At 32.9% G+C, this 20,573-nt stretch overlaps 1 protein-coding gene across 1 annotated transcript; it reads right to left on the bottom strand.

The window, feature by feature from the left end:
• Positions 1-17,097: 17,097 nt before the first annotated feature.
• On the bottom strand, positions 17,098-17,841 carry LOC138305578 (uncharacterized). Its single transcript, XM_069245885.1, has one exon. It carries the CDS (start codon positions 17,839-17,841, stop codon positions 17,098-17,100), a length of 744 nt encoding a protein of 247 aa, XP_069101986.1.
• Between the last annotated feature and the right edge of the window lie 2,732 nt (positions 17,842-20,573).

Here is a 20,573-nt window from a genome sequence, read left to right as displayed (position 1 = left end):
TAGATCTATTTCCAAAGTAACTGTACTAATAAAATACAACTCTAGATCTATTTCCAAAGTAACTGTACTAATAAAATACAACTCTAGATCTATTTCCAAAGCAACTGTACTAATAAAATACAACTCTAGATCTATTTCCAAAGTAACTGTACTAATAAAATACAACTCTTGGTCTATTTCCAAAGTAACTGTACTAATAAAATACAACTCTAGATCTATTTCCAAAGTAACTGTACTAATAAAATACAACTCTAGATCTATTTCCAAAGTAACTGTACTAATAAAATACAACTCTAGATCTATTTCCAAAGTAACTGTACTAATAAAATACAACTCTAGGTCTATTTCCAAAGTAACTGTACTAATAAAATACAACTCTAGATCTATTTCCAAAGTAACTGTACTAATAATACAACTTAGTTATTCCAAAGTAACGTACTAATAAAATACAACTCTAGATCTATTTCCAAAGTAACTGTACTAATAAAATACAACTCTAGATCTATTTCCAAAGTAACTGTACTAATACACTGATATTCAAGTAACTTACAATAAAATACAACTCTAGATCTATTTCCAAAGTAACTGTACTAATAAAATACAACTCTTGATCTATTTCCAAAGTAACTGTACTAATAAAATACAACTCTAGATCTATTTCCAAAGTAACTGTACTAATAAAATACAACTCTAGATCTATTTCCAAAGTAACTGTACTAATAAAATACAACTCTAGGTCTATTTCCAAAGTAACTGTACTAATAAAATACAACTCTAGATCTATTTCCAAAGTAACTGTACTAATAAAATACAACTCTAGATCTATTTCCAAAGTAACTGTACTAATAAAATACAACTCTAGATCTATTTCCAAAGTAACTGTACTAATAAAATACAACTCTTGATCTATTTCCAAAGTAACTGTACTAATAAAATACAACTCTAGATCTATTTCCAAAGTAACTGTACTAATAAAATACAACTCTAGATTCTATTTCCAAAGTAACTGTACTAATAAAATACAACTCTAGATCTATTTCCAAAGTAACTGTACTAATAAAATACAACTCTAGATCTATTTCCAAAGTAACTGTACTAATAAAATACAACTCTAGATCTATTTCCAAAGTAACTGTACTAATAAAATACAACTCTAGATCTATTTCCAAAGTAACTGTACTAATAAAATACAACTCTAGATCTATTTCCAAAGTAACTGTACTAATAAAATACAACTCTAGATCTATTTCCAAAGTAACTGTACTAATAAAATACAACTCTAGATCTATTTCCAAAGTAACTGTACTAATAAAATACAACTCTAGATCTATTTCCAAAGTAACTGTACTAATAAAATACAACTCTAGATCTATTTCCAAAGTAACTGTACTAATAAAATACAACTCTAGATCTATTTCCAAAGTAACTGTACTAATAAAATACAACTCTAGATCTATTTCCAAAGTAACTGTACTAATAAAATACAACTCTAGATCTATTTCCAAAGTAACTGTACTAATAAAATACAACTCTAGATCTATTTCCAAAGTAACTGTACTAATAAAATACAACTCTAGATCTATTTCCAAAGTAACTGTACTAATAAAATACAACTCTAGATCTATTTCCAAAGTAACTGTACTAATAAAATACAACTCTAGATCTATTTCCAAAGTAACTGTACTAATAAAATACAACTCTAGATCTATTTCCAAAGTAACTGTACTAATAAAATACAACTCTAGATCTATTTCCAAAGTAACTGTACTAATAAAATACAACTCTAGATCTATTTCCAAAGTAACTGTACTAATTTCCAAAGTAACTGTACTAATAAAATACAACTCTAGATCTATTTCCAAAGTAACTGTACTAATAAAATACAACTCTAGATCTATTTCCAAAGTAACTGTACTAATAAAATACAACTCTTGATCTATTTCCAAAGTAACTGTACTAATAAAATACAACTCTAGATCTATTTCCAAAGTAACTGTACTAATAAAATACAACTCTAGATCTATTTCCAAAGTAACTGTACTAATAAAATACAACTCTTGGTCTATTTCCAAAGTAACTGTACTAATAAAATACAACTCTAGATCTATTTCCAAAGTAACTGTACTAATAAAATACAACTCTAGATCTATTTCCAAAGTAACTGTACTAATAAAATACAACTCTAGATCTATTTCCAAAGTAACTGTACTAATAAAATACAACTCTAGATCTATTTCCAAAGTAACTGTACTAATAAAATACAACTCTAGATCTATTTCCAAAGTAACTGTACTAAAATGAAATACAATACTAGATCTATTTCCAAAGTAACTGTACTAATAAAATACAACTCTTGATCTATTTCCAAAGTAACTGTACTAATAAAATACAACTCTAGATCTATTTCCAAAGCAACTGTACTAATAAAATACAACTCTTGGTCTATTTCCAAAGTAACTGTACTAATAAAATACAACTCTTGGTCTATTTCCAAAGTAACTGTACTAATAAAATACAACTCTAGATCTATTTCCAAAGTAACTGTACTAATAAAATACAACTCTTGATCTATTTCCAAAGTAACTGTACTAATAAAATACAACTCTAGATCTATTTCCAAAGTAACTGTACTAATAAAATACAACTCTAGATCTATTTCCAAAGTAACTGTACTAATAAAATACAACTCTAGATCTATTTCCAAAGTAACTGTACTAATAAAATACAACTCTAGATCTATTTCCAAAGTAACTGTACTAATAAAATACAACTCTTGATCTATTTCCAAAGTAACTGTACTAATAAAATACAACTCTAGATCTATTTCCAAAGTAACTGTACTAATAAAATACAACTCTAGATCTATTTCCAAAGTAACTGTACTAATAAAATACAACTCTTGTCTATTTCCAATAACTGTACTAATAAAAATACAACTCTTGTTGGTCTATTTCCAAAGTAACTGTACTAATAAAATACAACTCTTTTTCTATTTCCAAAGTAACTGTACTAATAAAATACAACTCTAGATCTATTTCCAAAGTAACTGTACTAATAAAATACAACTCTAGATCTATTTCCAAAGTAACTGTACTAATAAAATACAACTCTAGATCTATTTCCAAAGTAACTGTACTAATAAAATACAACTCTAGATCTATTTCCAAAGTAACTGTTCTAATGAAATACAACACTAGATCTATTTCCAAAGTAACTGTACTAATAAAATACAACTCTTGATCTATTTCCAAAGTAACTGTACTAATAAAATACAACTCTAGATCTATTTCCAAAGTAACTGTACTAATAAAATACAACTCTAGATCTATTTCCAAAGTAACTGTACTAATAAAATACAACTCTAGATCTATTTCCAAAGTAACTGTACTAATAAAATACAACTCTAGATCTATTTCCAAAGTAACTGTACTAATAAAATACAACTCTAGATCTATTTCCAAAGTAACTGTACTAATAAAATACAACTCTAGATCTATTTCCAAAGTAACTGTACTAATAAAATACAACTCTAGGTCTATTTCCAAAGTAACTGTACTAATAAAATACAACTCTAGATCTATTTCCAAAGTAACTGTACTAATAAAATACAACTCTAGATCTATTTCCAAAGTAACTGTACTAATAAAATACAACTCTTGTTGGTCTATTTCCAAAGTAACTGTACTAATAAAATACAACTCTTTGTCTATTTCCAAAGCAACTATACTAATAAAATACAACTCTAGATCTATTTCCAAAGTAACTGTACTAATAAAATACAACTCTAGATCTATTTCCAAAGTAACTGTACTAATAAAATACAACTCTAGATCTATTTCCAAAGTAACTGTACTAATAAAATACAACTCTAGATCTATTTCCAAAGTAACTGTACTAATAAAATACAACTCTTGGTCTATTTCCAAAGTAACTGTACTAATAAAATACAACTCTAGATCTATTTCCAAAGTAACTGTACTAATAAAATACACCTAATTCAAAGTAACTGTACTAATAAAATACAACTCTTAGTCTATTTCCAAAGTAACTTACTTTCCAAAGATATATGTAACTGTACTAATAAAATACAACTCTAGATCTATTTCCAAAGTAACTGTACTAATAAAATACAACTCTAGATCTATTTCCAAAGTAACTGTACTAATAAAATACAACTCTTGTTGGTCTATTTCCAAAGTAACTGTACTAATAAAATACAACTCTAGATCTATTTCCAAAGTAACTGTACTAATAAAATACAACTCCAGATCTATTTCCAAAGCAACTGTACTAATAAAATACAACTCTTGATCTATTTCCAAAGTAACTGTACTAATAAAATACAACTCTAGATCTATTTCCAAAGTAACTGTACTAATAAAATACAACTCTAGATCTATTTCCAAAGTAACTGTACTAATAAAATACAACTCTTGTTGGTCTATTTCCAAAGTAACTGTACTAATAAAATACAACTCTAGATCTATTTCCAAAGTAACTGTACTAATAAAATACAACTCTAGATCTATTTCCAAAGTAACTGTACTAATAAAATACAACTCTAGATCTATTTCCAAAGTAACTGTACTAATAAAATACAACTCTAGGTCTATTTCCAAAGTAACTGTACTAATAAATTACGACTCTAGATCTATTTCCAAAGTAACTGGACTAATAAAATACAACTCTAGATCTATTTCCAAAGTGACTGTACTAATAAAATACAACTCTAGATCTATTTCCAAAGTAACTGTACTAATAAAATACAACTCTTGATCTATTTCCAAAGTAACTGTACTAATAAAATACAACTCTAGATCTATTTCCAAAGTAACTGTACTAATAAAATACAACTCTTGGTCTATTTCCAAAGTAACTGTACTAATAAAATACAACTCTAGATCTATTTCCAAAGTAACTGTACTAATAAAATACAACTCTAGATCTTATTTCCAAAGTAACTGTACTAATAAAATACAACTCTAGATCTATTTCCAAAGTAACTGTACTAATAAAATACAACTCTAGATCTATTTCCAAAGAAACTGTACTAATAAAATACAACTCTAGATCTATTTCCAAAGTAACTGTACTAATAAAATACAACTCTAGATCTATTTCCAAAGTAACTGTACTAATAAAATACAACTCTAGATCTATTTCCAAAGAAACTGTACTAATAAAATACAACTCTAGATCTATTTCCAAAGTAACTGTACTAATAAAATACAACTCTTGGTCTATTTCCAAAGTTACTGTACTAATAAAATACAACTCTTGGTCTATTTCCAAACTAACTGTACTAATAAAATACAACTCTAGATCTATTTCCAAAGTAACTGTACTAATAAAAATACCAAAATATTAGATAAATCCCTTCTATTATAGTAATTCCTAAAAGTTCCTTGAAATAATCCTCTAATTCAATAATATATGTATAATGCAATTGTAGAATTCCAGCCTAAGCTCACAGGAATGTAAGAAATCGCGTTACAAAATAACGGTAAAACTGTTCCCTTAATAAATCACATATTTACAATAAATTCCCAGAAATATTACATTTAAATACAAAAACCCATCCTACACATATAAACTACACCTAACCTAATACATAAATACAAGACAAGCTTTGGAACTGAGGAAACACCTCTTTGTCCATCGCTACACACCCACCTAAACAATATACGACCAACCCAGACAGAGATAGAACGCAGACTGACTGAAACTCGTTATGACGCATTGTTTAGAATCCGAGCGCGTGCAGCGATTGCTGGATTTGCTGGAAATGCTGGATCGCTTGCTGGAAAATCTCTAACCAAAGTGAAATATTATTTGATAATGATAAACCCAAACATTACAGAGCACAACTGTGGTAACACACGTACCTTAATATTGATAATCATTATTAAACTATCGTCTGCAACTATTTAAAACGCCGGAATTGTTTCCAATGTAAACTACGGTAATATGCCAGCTCCGCCGCTGTCATACTAACATCATGGCTGCGTCCAGTATCGAGAACATGTGTTTCGGTTTACCGATTACCTGACAACTTATACATGAAATAACTTTGTAAGTAGTTCTAATAATAGATGCATGAATTATCCGATTGCTTGTTTAAACCGTGTGGTACATAGAAGAATATTCGTACCGAAACTATGACAAAACGTGGTGTTGTCACAATATTATGGAATTATTCAACAGCTCATGATGAATTACAAAATTAAAAGAGAGCATAGTCCGAACGGGCCGAAAGCATGATAAACGAACGATTACAACATGTTCACTTTTTTTAATTCACAATAAGTTCATTCATAAAAGCAAATTTTCAAAAGGGATTGCAAACAAAACGTTACATTTAATTTCATTTGTCAAATGTTTGATGATTTATGTGACCCTGGCACCGGTCTGACAACGGATAATGACAATGACGCTGATATATTTTTGTACCCACAGTGAAAGCAGATACCATGTTTTGTTTTGTAGCGTATCAAACGCACGGAATTTCGCAATATTATGAATATAATACAAAACATATATGGTATACACACAATGTGATCATATTCTAAGCCAAGGGTCATGCCGAGATGACCTCGAACGGGGAAATGTTAGTCTATAAATTATAGTCATGCAGACATTATTTCCCTTTCTACGAGAGACGCCTGAAATGTTTTGCTCGCATACATTATTTATATATTATGTGCATACTGTATATATCTTTACTTTCCATGGGCTACTATATGAAAATGAAGCCCGGGCTTACACATAAAAATTCCTAGTATGAGTTACTTGTAAGTTGAAATCTATGTCGGCCAATCAAAGTCTTGAATGAAGTATCACAATAGAAATACTTAATTAATCTAAACGTAGATTAATGAAAATTATATGATTCTGAAAAAACCCGTATCCTCTATATACTTGTTATATATCAGTTATCGTAACCCCTGGAGTATCGCGGATGTGAAAAAGCAGATACCCATGCAGTTTTGGTAGCCCAGAAATAGAAATCCCAAGTAACTAGTATAAGGTACAACCAACGACAGTTGATAATTTCCTGAAGTCTAAATTGAAAGATACGCAAAGTCAAAGACCTGCAAGAGAAATTGTCGAAGATGTAAAATCGACATCTATGAGTGACATCCCGCATTTTTTTACCGACACAAAACACTCAGTTGTCGAGTTCGCATTTAGTAAGAATGAATTTAGATATGGGATTATCGTCTAATCTATCCTCAAGTTCACAGCATGCAATTTTGATACTTGTAAATTAAATTGAAATGGATAAAACATAAATACAAAATTATCGAATGCAGGTAGAAAACAGACCTATTAAACCGAAAATTATTTTCAGGGACTGATCAACTATTTTCCGTCGGGGGGCTTCGCCCCCGTGCACTTCTCACCAGGGCGCTGCCTTGGCGGCCCCCAGACCCCTCGCCTGATGGGCTTGCACATATTTGAGTCTCTAGCTACGCCCCTGCTTTCGGTAACGCAAGAGATAAGAAATACAACATAAATCGACGGTATATAATATGTGTTGGCTAAACTTGCCTATAATTAATTCTGTTCATCTCTTTACAGTGGCGTAGGAAGATGAAACGTCATGGGGGGCAAAGGTCCTCAATATTTTGTAAACCCAACCACCCCTCACCCCCCCCCCCCCCCCCGCCACACCTACAGGAGGAGATTAATTCAACTCCCAACCATATAATGTATACATGCTTAATGTACATTTTTCAAATATCACTAAATTTAATCCTTGTACACATTTATAGACAGAAGGGTCGGTAAAAGGAAATTAACGAATACGCAAATTGGCCAAATTAGCGTGTGAGCGTCGAAGGCGCGAGATTTTGGTGTTTTATAAGGTGTCTGAGGGTGACCCCCGGGATGAGTTTTATGTATTTTGATGATTTTGCGATCGCCCGAAAGCGCGAGATTTTGGTGTTTGGGGGGTCCGGGGGTCTCCTCCGGGAAAAAAATTACGATTTAGAATGGCTGAGATGAGTTTTACGTTAAGTTTAATGATTATAAAGCGTTCTTAACATGGTAATTTTTCGATTTAAAGCTACCTGCATTTAGAAATGATAATTGTGTCGTCATAACATTATGCAACCCTACTCGATCTGAATATACCGGCTTCACACCATCGGCACATTGTTGTGTAACATAAAACAAATTAATTGTCTCGCTAAGACATAAACAAATTGATCTTTTAAGAGACATTTTTTTAAATAGTACATAGAATCCCTTTATGGACATTTTTAGTCTAGTTTGTGTGTATTGAATTGACATTATGTGCTTGAACGTTTTAGGAAATGCGCCGCGCAGCGGAAAATTTTCTAGAATGAAGTACGAAAAATGTGCAGGAGGACCCTTTTTTCTTTCAAATAAGCATTTTTAGAAAATTTCAGTCGGCGAAAATGGGGGGGGGGGAGACATGTTTGCCCCCCGTCCTAGGGTAAGACTGGCTGTGACGTCATTGCTTTGTGTGTCACAATTACATGTACAATATGTTTGTCTTCTGAGATTTCTGATTTGATGTAAGGATAACTTCAGGCAGTAATTATGGTATAGGATCGACGAACTGAAGGTTACCGTCCGCGTGAAAATTGTCTAGGCATGCGTGATGACCTGGTTCCGGGCATTCCAGGAAATCATTTATCGGATATGTCGTCCAGCTTGTGTTCTTTCCCACATTCCGCCAATGCTGTGCATGCCTGTACATTTCTGACCCATACCTGTTTCTGGCCCAGAGACCCGGGTTAAAGGGGGCTTGTACCCATACATTATTGAGTTTGACCCTTGTTTTAACACTTCGACCGTTGAAGTTTCTCATAGCTGTTCGGAAGTCTGTTGATGTAAAGCGGCGCTTTGCCCATATCTCTATAAACCAATTGCTTATATCACTTCGGAGTTTGAAATTCGTTGTATCCTGGTTACGAATCCTCATTACCTGAAATGAATGATCCCTAAAAGACAACTGTGGAATGAGTTGTTTTACAACACTATAATTAGACACCAGATAATCGATGTCAGCATCTATGTCCCACGGTAAAATAGAGTTCAGCTTCACGGCTCCAAGCAACGTACCGGAGCAAAGCTGGTAGTTTACATCACGTGATTCAAAGGTTAATATTATGTGATTCAGCATGAAAACGATATCGGCCATACAGCACGGATGGTGAAACATATTTTTCTTTAAAGCGCATTCTTGTTTCGATTTGATATTACATTTAAATAATATCTCAGGACCTGGAACAAACTTGAGTTTATATAGCTTCCACTTTTGTGCAAAACTTTGCCACATCACCGGCGAAGTGTCAACCTTTCTAGAGCTAGTGTGAAACATAGAATCGGGGCACACTGCTGCATTTTCCTGACCAATACGTAAAAACAAATCTCGGAATAAACCGTTGCCATTTATCTTTTTATCAAACATTTTTGCCATCAAAGTTTTCGTTCGGATCACAAACGGCCCGTCAATATAATCACATATTACACATTCCTGAACGGACTCGTCATAACCTTCGTGGTATACTAATGTGTAGTTCCGCATTCCGCTCTGATAACATCCTAGACTCCATTTACCATCAAGGGAATTTCTTGTGGCTCCACCTGCTATAGGAACACCAACCATCTCGATCACACGAATCAAGCGCTCTAACCGCACATTTTCATCAAATATGTGAACATTCCGAGCTATCAACACGTACTCCGTTCGTACCTCCTTCAAAAGATCGCTCCATATTTGACCTTCGGAAGTCCTCGTCTTGTTATCCAGCCATTTGACGAATGATTTATCTCGCTCGATACTAGACATTTCCTCTTTGATCGATTGACGATTAAGACCAATGATTGTTTGAACCCCGGGCATAATTCTCTGAATGTCTTTTATTGTGTCTCGTGCCGATTCAGTTGAATTTTTGTGTAATATTAAAACTGTGAGAAGGTCTGAAAGTGGTTTGCTGTTATTGCACGGGATTCTCTCGAACCCTTTCTCGTATGATGTATTCATCCCAAATTTTGGCCCTCGATATTCCTCTGGACATACCGTGCGTGGTGTGGTAACGCCCCTTTCGGTGATGTTACGATAACTGATATCCATTTGTCCAAATAAAATCTTAATTTCAACTGTTGCTTTCTTCAAAGCATCTCTCGTCTTTAAACCCTTAGCGTGTACAGAAGCATGGTGCAAATTTTGAGCTATTTTCTCCAGACTTCTAACAAAGTGTCTGGGTATTAAATTGGTCGGACTGCCGTTCTGAGTGTTATTACGGTTTGGGAGGGACATTTTGCTGATTGTAGGTGGCGTATCAGTCTCTGTCACGTCGTTAAGTGTACTCCACGTGTGATATGGAGATAATTTAAGGACTGCGATGAGGACGAGAACACATGTACAGAGGAAGAGAAATCCATTCATCATCTTACCAGTCAACGTGGTGGTAATCACACTACAACACAAAAATGGTCAATTAAGTTATTGTGATGAATCATAGAACAGAAAAATGACATCCCAATCAAGATTTTTTAAGCGCGAAGATCGTTTAAACAACAAAACTATTGATGACAACAATGCGCTAACAAAATCTTCCAAACATCTGGATTATTAATGGGAAATTGCAAAGTTATTGAAAGTTATAAGTTTTTGTTGTCTTTTCAAATGATTTAGAGGGACTAGTTTTTGTCATATTGGCCTTGGTTGTTCAGATTAAATGGTTGCAGCAGGAAATTAAGATGTTCACTTACATCTGAAAATGTTTTACTGTGAAATAGTAAAAATGTTAATGCAGCAATTAAAGGATATCATTGTTAAATTGCAATTATAGTAAACGATACGGGAACTATTCTATTTATCTGCCACCCAGATTACATTAAATTGTATACATGTATCTCCATTAATTGCAAACTGGTAATCAAACAAATCTGAAATTGTTAAACAATTTTTACGGTGAACATAATAGTTATAAAATCTCTGTCAAGTTGTTCGATTTCTACTGTAAATCGTAATTCACTCATAAAAATCGTGAGAATCTGGAATGATGATCAACGTAGGTTGTACCACAGATAATTTTAGTTACAGATTATAGACGTTTTTAGAGGTCTAGATTAATCAAAGTACTGAAAGTACTGCTGCGGTAAAATTTCTGGATGATAGCAGTTGATTCGAGTGTTAAAGATTGATAAGTCTATGGTTATATTATCAGTATAACTGCAAATTGGAAAACGATCCAAAGAAGACAGGACTTAAACTAAGGCTGAAAAACTAATACAAGTAATTGTTTTTAATTTGCTCGTAATAATTTATCACATTGATTTATTTTTTTCACATTTTGTACAAATCCACTTATTCTATATACACATAATGCATTTCAGTGCAGAACCTTCAATCAAAGAGGAAGTATTTATGTTGTCAAGTTTATATAAAGAAAAGTTTCAGCATTATGGTGACTTGTAATATCAAATTAAATTGATTTTTTTTTGTTAAAAACTAAACAGGCATATATGTTAATTGTAGGATCATTGATTCTACATCTATAAGAAAAAAACCTTATTGGTTATATTATATAAAATCTGATGTTTAAGCAATACCATACACGTATTTGACCTTTAATGACTAATATGAATGACATCAAGGATTTCCTTTTTAACAAATATGTATCTAGCAAGTTTAAGAACACCATACTATCTATAACTACAAAAATTAATGGTTGTCAGACCGTGTAACATATATAACTAACGTATATTGTCATAAAGGATGACCTTCATGCTTCATAACTTCACTAATACTACTTTGCCAACATATCAGCGAGAAAGAGAGGAAAGAGAGAAAAAAATCTCTGTCAGCTATCAGCTGTTTACCGGTATATGCTTTATCAAGTTTCAAGTACATGAATGTATATCTATTAACTATAAAACTAATTAACCTGAGTTAATTAACTAAACGACATGTAAATTGCACGAAGGATGATTTTTGTCAAAAAATGTTAATATTTTTCTCTATGTCTATCAAGTTTGCAGTACATTACAACATATATTCTAACAAACGGTAACGGCACGAGATAACTAAATGACATATATTGTCATCAGTGTCCTTTTCTAACTACAATTTGTAAATATCTTCTTATTAAACATTATGGAAAGTTGTTCAGCAAAATTTGGAGCAAGGATAGGTCCAAAATTCGGATCGCAAATTCACTCAGAAAGTTTACTTTGACATGATAATTTAATTTGAAATTTGTCTATTGGTTCCAAAACTGTTTTTATAAGGCTTGGACATGATACTTTACTTTGAAATATGAATATTGGAAGCAAAACTGCTCTTATAAGGCTTGGTTCAAGAAAAACATAATTGTAGTATATGATTTAATGAAGGATAGTGACACGCTTACTTTTTACTGTTTTGATGAATTGATACAAATCTATCAGTTTAGTACTAATTTTGTGGAATATCACGGTTTTATTATCTGCTATCAGAGAATACCTGAATGAGGCTGACTCTGAAATATGTCAAAATTTATTCCTACTAACATTAAATATTTCATATTGATCTGTACAATGTAATAAAAAAAAAAAAACATAACTCCTACCGGGAGGAGAAGATGGGAAGACTTAGTTCAGTCGAATCATTTGAAATGGGTTGATCTTTCTAAAATTTCCTTTACAGTAACGAAAATTGTAAGCTTCAGTGGTTTCAATATATATTATAGCAGATTCACTCAGCAATTTTACTTTGACATGATAATCTACTTTGAAAAAAACAATGTGTTACAAATTATATAAGTACATTTACCTAGTACAGAATATTGCCAACATGTATTACAATTTCATTTATATTTTAAACACCTCCGATTTTTTTCATTTAATTTGCATAAACAACCAAACGATAAGATTTCGTTATAAAATGACACTTAATCCTCTAAACAATAGAACAGCCAACTCTAGATCACTGCTTATTGTTTTGATGTGGTCATGATCAATGTTTCACACCTTCACGGGTGGTTATCTATCCTATAATCTTTGAAATATTTTTCTCGAAAACCCAGCTCCGTACCGCTCCGAACCGCTGTAAATGAAAATGTGTATGAGCAAGGGACGTCAGAAACATTATATAACATGTGTTGAGAATATGTATAACAGTATTTACATTAAAACCTATCTTTTAAAACCACCCAGTGGCCTGAGTAAAAGTGGTCTTAATAGCGAGGTGGTCTTAATTCTGAGGTGGACCAGGTTTCATCTATGATCATGACGATCAAGAACAGAAACTCTGTATCCTAGCTGACCGGTACATAATACATGTACTGTATTTTTGTTTAAAAATTGAAATTTTATGAGAAATGTTATATACATGTATATATAAATGTATAATTTTTGTTCCATTTTTTGCATATAACACATTTACAAGATTTCAAGATTTTTTATTCACTCATGACATATGTACATATGCAACAAGAGGTCAAAAGGAACAAAAAATAATAATTATAAAAATGAAAATAAAGAAGGAAATGATAGATGGACACAGTCATCAATAGGCACATTTAAATACATTGAAACTAACAATTCTTTTTTTCCTTATATAGTTTAAAGAAGCTTAATTACTCTCTGAATAAAACTACTTACTTTACTTAATAGAGCTGTATTGCATATAGTAAACATTTCTTTCATTTTGTGATAATTATGATTAGTAAAGTAGTATCTTGGCATATAAATTTCTCGTAATGCTACAACCGATTCATGATTACATACATATAGATAGTGGTACTCATCTCCAACACAATTTGTACAGAGAGGACATAACCTTTCCTCGCGAGGGATGTTGTTCCATCTGCCGGTCTCTATAGGGAATTTTAAATTAGAAGTTCTAAATTTACACAGATATCTACGTTGGTTATGATTCAGTTTCAAAAGGTATGGTTCAAAATTGAATTGAGACTTTAAAAAAGAATACATTTGTCCTCGCGAGGAACTGTCAATTTCATGATACCATTTTTGAATAAATTGATCTTGTAGTCTTTGTTTAATAATTGTTTTAAGATAATTTCTATTAACTGTACAGGATAGTTGAAGTGACCGAGTATCATTAAACCCAGTATTATTCAATATATCTCTAATATACAATAACCACCTAGAACTGAATACGGAGTCCTGATGCAACTTATACAATAATTTATACATTGTAGTTGATAATTTCGTTTCCCCCGTTACGAGTTTATGCCAGAACAAAATCATTTTTGTTTTTATTTCAATTTCTAAAGGGAACCTGCCCAATTCATCGTATACCATATAATTTGGTGTACTAATACGGACATTTAAAATCCGTTTACAAAATTGTAAGTGTAATTTTTCTATATTCTTAATATTTTCGAACCCCCAGATTTCACATGCATATAATAAAATTGGCATCACAAGTGCATCAAATAGTTTTAACTGTAGATCTATCGGTAATGAAACATTTCTGATTTGTGTGTACAATGCGTACATGGCTTTCCTTGCTTGTTCGGATAATTTACTTTTGGCTTTTGTGAAACCACCATTAAAATTTAATATCAATCCAAGATATGTATAGGAGTCCTGTATATCTAAAATCTTATTATTGAACAGGAAATTAACGTTTGTTCGGCTTTTTCTTTTTTTTCAAATATTAATACTTTTGTTTTTTGTGTGTTAACTGAAAGTTTCCATTCATCACAATAGTTTTTAAATTCATTTAATGCTTTCTGAAGACCATCGGGTGTTTCAGCCATAAGTACGGTGTCATCAGCATATAATATAACAAACAGTTTTACATAAAAATTCAGGTTTTGTTCAATTAGTACATTTACTTCATTCAAGGACGGGACATTACGCTGGTCAAGAAAATTTTCTAAATCATTGAGATACAGGGAAAACAAAAATGGCGACATATTTCCCCCTTGTTTTAACCTGACATCACACATGAAGAATTCAGACTTATCATTGTCATTAATTACACAGGATTTAGTATTTTTATACAGATTATAAATTACCTTGAATATTTTCCCACTTATCCTATTATAATGTAGTTTTCTCCACAGCCCCGCTCTCCACACAGTATCAAACGCCTTTTTGAAGTCAATAAAGGAGCAATATAGTTTTTTCCCTTCGCGAAATATAAAGAAATTAAAGAGTGCAGAATAAAAACATTTTCTGTTGTAGAGTACCCTTTTCGGAACCACGCTTGAGCAGATGATACAAGATTGATTTTATCAGCCAATTTAGTCAATCTATCATTAACTATAGAAGTAAATACCTTTCCCAAACAAGATACTAGTGTAATCGCTCTAAAATTATCTGGGTCCCTAGGGTCTCCTTTATTTTTATATATTGGTTTAATTATACCTACAGTCCACTCACAGGGTACACTTCCGGTATTAAGGATTATATTGAATAGATCTGTATATAGAGGCAAAAATATATTTATAGTACTTTTTATGTATTCATTTTGTATTTCAATACCACTAGCTTTATTATTTTTCAGGTTTTTTTTATAGCGTTTACTATTTTCTCTGCAGTTATTTCTGCATTAAGATCTTCAGATAAATTATCCTCATTATCCGGAAAAGTAATATCGATATCATCATCTTCATAATTAGCAGAGTTCAAATTTTTGAAGTAATTGTAAAGTTCAGTTATTGGTATTTTACTATGACGCGTTTTTGATTGTCCTGATGCCTTATTCAGCATATCCCATAAAAACTTTGGACTATTTTTCACAGAATCTCTTAATTTCTTTTCCGTATTAAATGTATATTTTTTGTATGCGTTATTTACTGCCTTTCTATAATTAAGACTTCTCCTTTTTAGTTCACTCTTATTCTCGGCATTTTTTAATCTACTGTAATTTTGTTTGGCAGTATGAAATTCTTTACGAAGTGTTTTACAATAAGCCGTAAACCATGGTCTATTATTACTATTTCTTCTGACTTTGTGTATTGGTTTACGTCCAAATGACTTGTTAGCAGCGGCAGTGAATAAGGCGCTAATGTTTTTGGTTATATTATCAATTTCTGTGCTTGTTGCGAGATTAATTTGTTTAGTTTTAAGATCTTTCAAAGATTCTTCTAACTCAGAGAATTGATTATTTTCGTCAGTTGTTATGAAATTAGTGAAATCATTTTCAGTTCTTCCTTCCATTTCACATAACTGCTGGTTTTATCATTTGACTTATCATGATTATTTATGTTCTATTCAACCTGCGCACTAGTAAATTTAAATTCTATTCTGTTATGTACATCAGACAGTACCGGGTTAAAATCAAGTGCTTTAAAGTCTTCAATAACTTTAAATAAGTCTGAGGTGATCAGCATATAATCAATCAAAGAGGAATCATGACAAGTGTTCTTCTCGTTTGTCGGTCATACCCAATTCTACCATTAGCTATATACATATTATTGTTTTTACAGAAGTCTAATAGTTTATTACCATAATTATTAGATTTCGAAGTACATTCACTAGAACGTTGTAAAGGTATATCATTATGGATCAATTTTTCATAATCATACATACTTTTATGGAGATCATCATTTTCAGTTCTGTTCAAAATATCAAGAAGAGAGTTATCTGGTACAATATAATCTTGTTTTTGTTCAGTTTAGTTTTCGCGTTAAAATCTCCCACTAAGGCTACATTTGTGCTATTATTGCAAAGGTTGATCATTTCTGACTCAATTTCCATAAATGCATAAGGTGACGAGTATTTCGAATTTTCTGGTGGAATATATGTACACCCCAGTAATATATCATAGTCGATCTGTTTGAATAGTTTTTTTGAAATTCTCACCCATTGGCAAAATTCACACTCTGTTGTTAAAAATTGCAACATATTTTCTAAACATTTTTTGAATACTATAACGATACCACCTGATTTTTTAATACAATTTGTTCGATTTTTGGCAAAATATGCATAATTATCAGGTAACTTTAAAATGTCTAGGTCATCAATTTTCGTTTCAACAAACACCAGCAGATCGTGTGATCTAACCAACTCATCAAATTCGGGCAATAACATTTTAGACCTAAGTCCACAAACATTGAGAAATGTTACATCAAGGCTACTGAGACCTCTTGTTGCGCGTCCCTACGCCCGTCTTCCATCGGCACCAGAACCGGAAGTATGTTGTCTATCGTTCTCACGACCTTGTCTCTGAGGGTTCTGGTGGGTGAAAGAGCCATCAGCATCCTCCAAAGGTGCGATGCGTGCACGAGATGCTGGGCGACGATCATTACCACTATTTGGAGTAGACAGTCGTCTTTTAGTCGCCTGAGTGTTGTTTGGGGTACTACTTCCTTGGGCCGCCTCGCTGTATGTGGGTTGAGGTTCGGTATCGCGATTCACGGTGTTTCCTGTGGTCTCAGATTGGTAAAGTTGTCCATCAATATAAAGCCTGTCCCTGACCAGACTGACGTGATGTCCCGCAGACCTGTGATGTTTCATGACAGGGTAAAGTCGTTTCCGTCTCTCCTCTACCGAATCCGGAAATTGTTCACTTATCCCAAAGCGTTTACCTTTCAGGAGATAGCCTCTCCTCTTTACTTCCTGTTTGTCATCAAAGTGCAGGAATCGCACTACGATTGGTCTATGTTTACCTGGTCGATTAAACCTATGTACATTTGCGAATTCCATTCGTTTGTGAATACCGAGTTCGTGTCTAAAGAATCCTCTAACTTTCTCGGCAATTATTTCATCCCTCTGTTCAAGGAGACCGGTGAGCACGAGATTGTATTTCATACCTCGGCATTGCTGATCCTCTATTGTGTTTTTCATTATTTCATTATCATGCCGCAAGGTCAGAAGCTCGTTTTGGATCCTGTGCGCACTCATTTCCTGATCTGCTAATGATTCACATGTCTTTTTGATTTCTATATGTGCCTTTGAAATGCTTTTGGTATTCTGTTCGGTCTTTTCCTTAACATTGACATTTGTTAACTGAATTAGACAAATGAGGTGTCAAAATGACCACGACAGAACCACAAATACATGTCAGGACCAACTAATCCAATATATATGTGATGATTTCCACGCAGGAAATGAAAACAAATCGGATTTTTATCTCACAAATGGTATTTTTTTAGCAATTTTTTTCATGTTTGCCTTGATGCAGCAAAAATGTTTTCCAACAGCAAACTATTATTTCTAATCAGTAAAATGACCTCTCATCAATGAGTAAAAACAACAGCAACATAAAACCAATGTTAACTTTGCATAACTATGGATGAACTTCCGGTTATAACGTCATTAATATGGCCGCCAACTCGAATTTCACTACAAATTGAAAAATAGTCATAAGATTGACATTATTCATCCGATGTAGACAAATGAGGTATCAAAATGACTGCAATACAACAACAAGATCTTGAGTTACTAGTAGTTACTAGTAAGAAAAGAAGGAGTCATTCATCTTTCCTCTCGAATCGAAGCAATAGCTGCATTACATTACGAGAGGATCCCAAAACTAACAATTCCGTCTTTGCATATTACGGAGTTAGCTCCCTTGCGGGTAGGTATCGATTGTTACGTCATTATTTTATGAGCGCAATTCACGTCGTTTTCTTCGAAACGTATGACGTTATTATCGCAAACACATGACGTCACAATCAAGTGCAGATAACTCTGTAATATGCAAATTCGGAATAGAAAACAAGGAAGAACATACAAACCTGTACTTATTCTGTTCGATAGTAACATCACGTCTGACGTGCCACAGAATGGGAATGATTATGCTCGATGACAAAGATACAGTATTTATAACATGGTGTTTCTATATTCATTGCACTACTTACAAATGCAATAGATTGAGCTCCGTATACAGCACCCTCGATACTCTATGGGTTACTATTACTGACGTTATGTTCACCCGTGTACTACCTAACAATAGTTAATATTACAAATTGTAATATAACTTCCCTTTCTCAGCACATTTTCCACAAAAATAAAATCAGAATCTAAAATGTATCTGTTTTGAACTTTGATAAAAGTATCATAATTGAAAAAAATACCCTGTGTTCCTATTCGGCTGTTTTCTTTATTTACATTGTGTTTGATTTGTGATGTTCGTTTCATATATTTACATTGCCACTACACAGTACATGTTCCTTTTAGAAGAATATACGTACCCTGCCTACTATACCTTTCGGCCGGGTACGAAATGGTCCATATATGTCGTAGTGGAGCACTGCCTCAGAAAATCACTCGGGCACAGTTTTCTATACTTTATTTCCTATTATTTCAAACCAGAGATATAATCAGAGATTTAAGCAGAGATTTAAATAGTATTAGGTTATATATAAAAAAAATCATGTCTCGCTGTGCAACAATAATAATTTCATCAGAGCTCAAGAAAGTCACGAAACGACCACAGGGATCTAAGAACTGTTACAGATTATGTAATCATGGACCCAACAGTGTCCCCTAAGACCATTTTTAGACGTTTTAGAGCTCTAGATAAAAAACGATAAAAATCATTCTCTACATGGTACTATAGCAAGGCATAAAACAAGTGATGAATACGGACTTAGCTATTAAGGCATAAACAAATGATGAATACGGACTTAGCTAGTAAGGCATAAACAAATGATGAATACGGACTTAGCTAGTAAGGCATAAACAAGTGATGAATACGGACTTAGCTGGCAAGGCATATATGGTATAATTAGTATTATTTTAGGAATCTTTAATTATTATCTATTAAAATCTTCAAGACTTAATGTACGGTATTTGAGACATACTCGTGTTATGTCTCTAGGGCAAATGTCTACTTGTCAGCGACGTAACAACGTTCCTTGTTGTTATATAATTTTATGGTGTAATAACATGAGTAACATGTCATTTGTACACGTAGGCAATATATCTGATCAGTTTATATATTTGGCTGGCCAGTGATCGAGATAGACATACAGACGGAGATATACATACAGAGTAGGGACGAATAGCGGACACACCCTGTGTCTGGTCCCATTTTGGGACCAACCACAGCATTACTCTGGAACCATGCTTACACGTATATTGTTAGTTGAACTGTATATTATATTGTAAAATGTACCACAGCAGAATAAAACGTCGACAAAACATTGCAGTCCTTTCTTCAATTACAACACAACATCGACATGAACTTCAAGCCATACTCCAACTTCAAATCCACCATCAAACATTAAAATATTATACATAAAACAAGTGATGAATACGGACTTAGCTGGCATGGCATAAACAAGTGATGAATACGGACTTAGCTGGCAAGGCATAAAACAAGTGATGAATACGGACTAAGCTGGCAGCGCATAAAACAAGTGATGAATACGGACGTAGCAGGCAGCGCATAAAACAAGTGATGAATACGGACGTAGCTGGCAAGGCATAAAACAAGTGATGAATACGGACTTAACTAGTAAGGCATAAAACAAGTGATGAATACGGACTTAGCTAGTAAGGCATAAAACAAGTGATGAATACGGACTTAGCTAGTAAGGCATAAAACAAGTGATGAATACGGACTAAGCTGGCAGCGCATAAAACAAGTGATGAATACGGACTTAGCTGGCAAGGCATAAAACAAGTGA

Source organism: Argopecten irradians, chromosome 13 (genome assembly GCF_041381155.1).
Source record: "Argopecten irradians isolate NY chromosome 13, Ai_NY, whole genome shotgun sequence".
In the NCBI taxonomy this organism is placed as follows: Eukaryota; Metazoa; Mollusca; class Bivalvia; order Pectinida; family Pectinidae; genus Argopecten; species Argopecten irradians.
The sequence above is the reverse complement of the archived record's forward strand: the minus strand, read 5'-3'. Positions and strand labels throughout refer to the sequence as shown.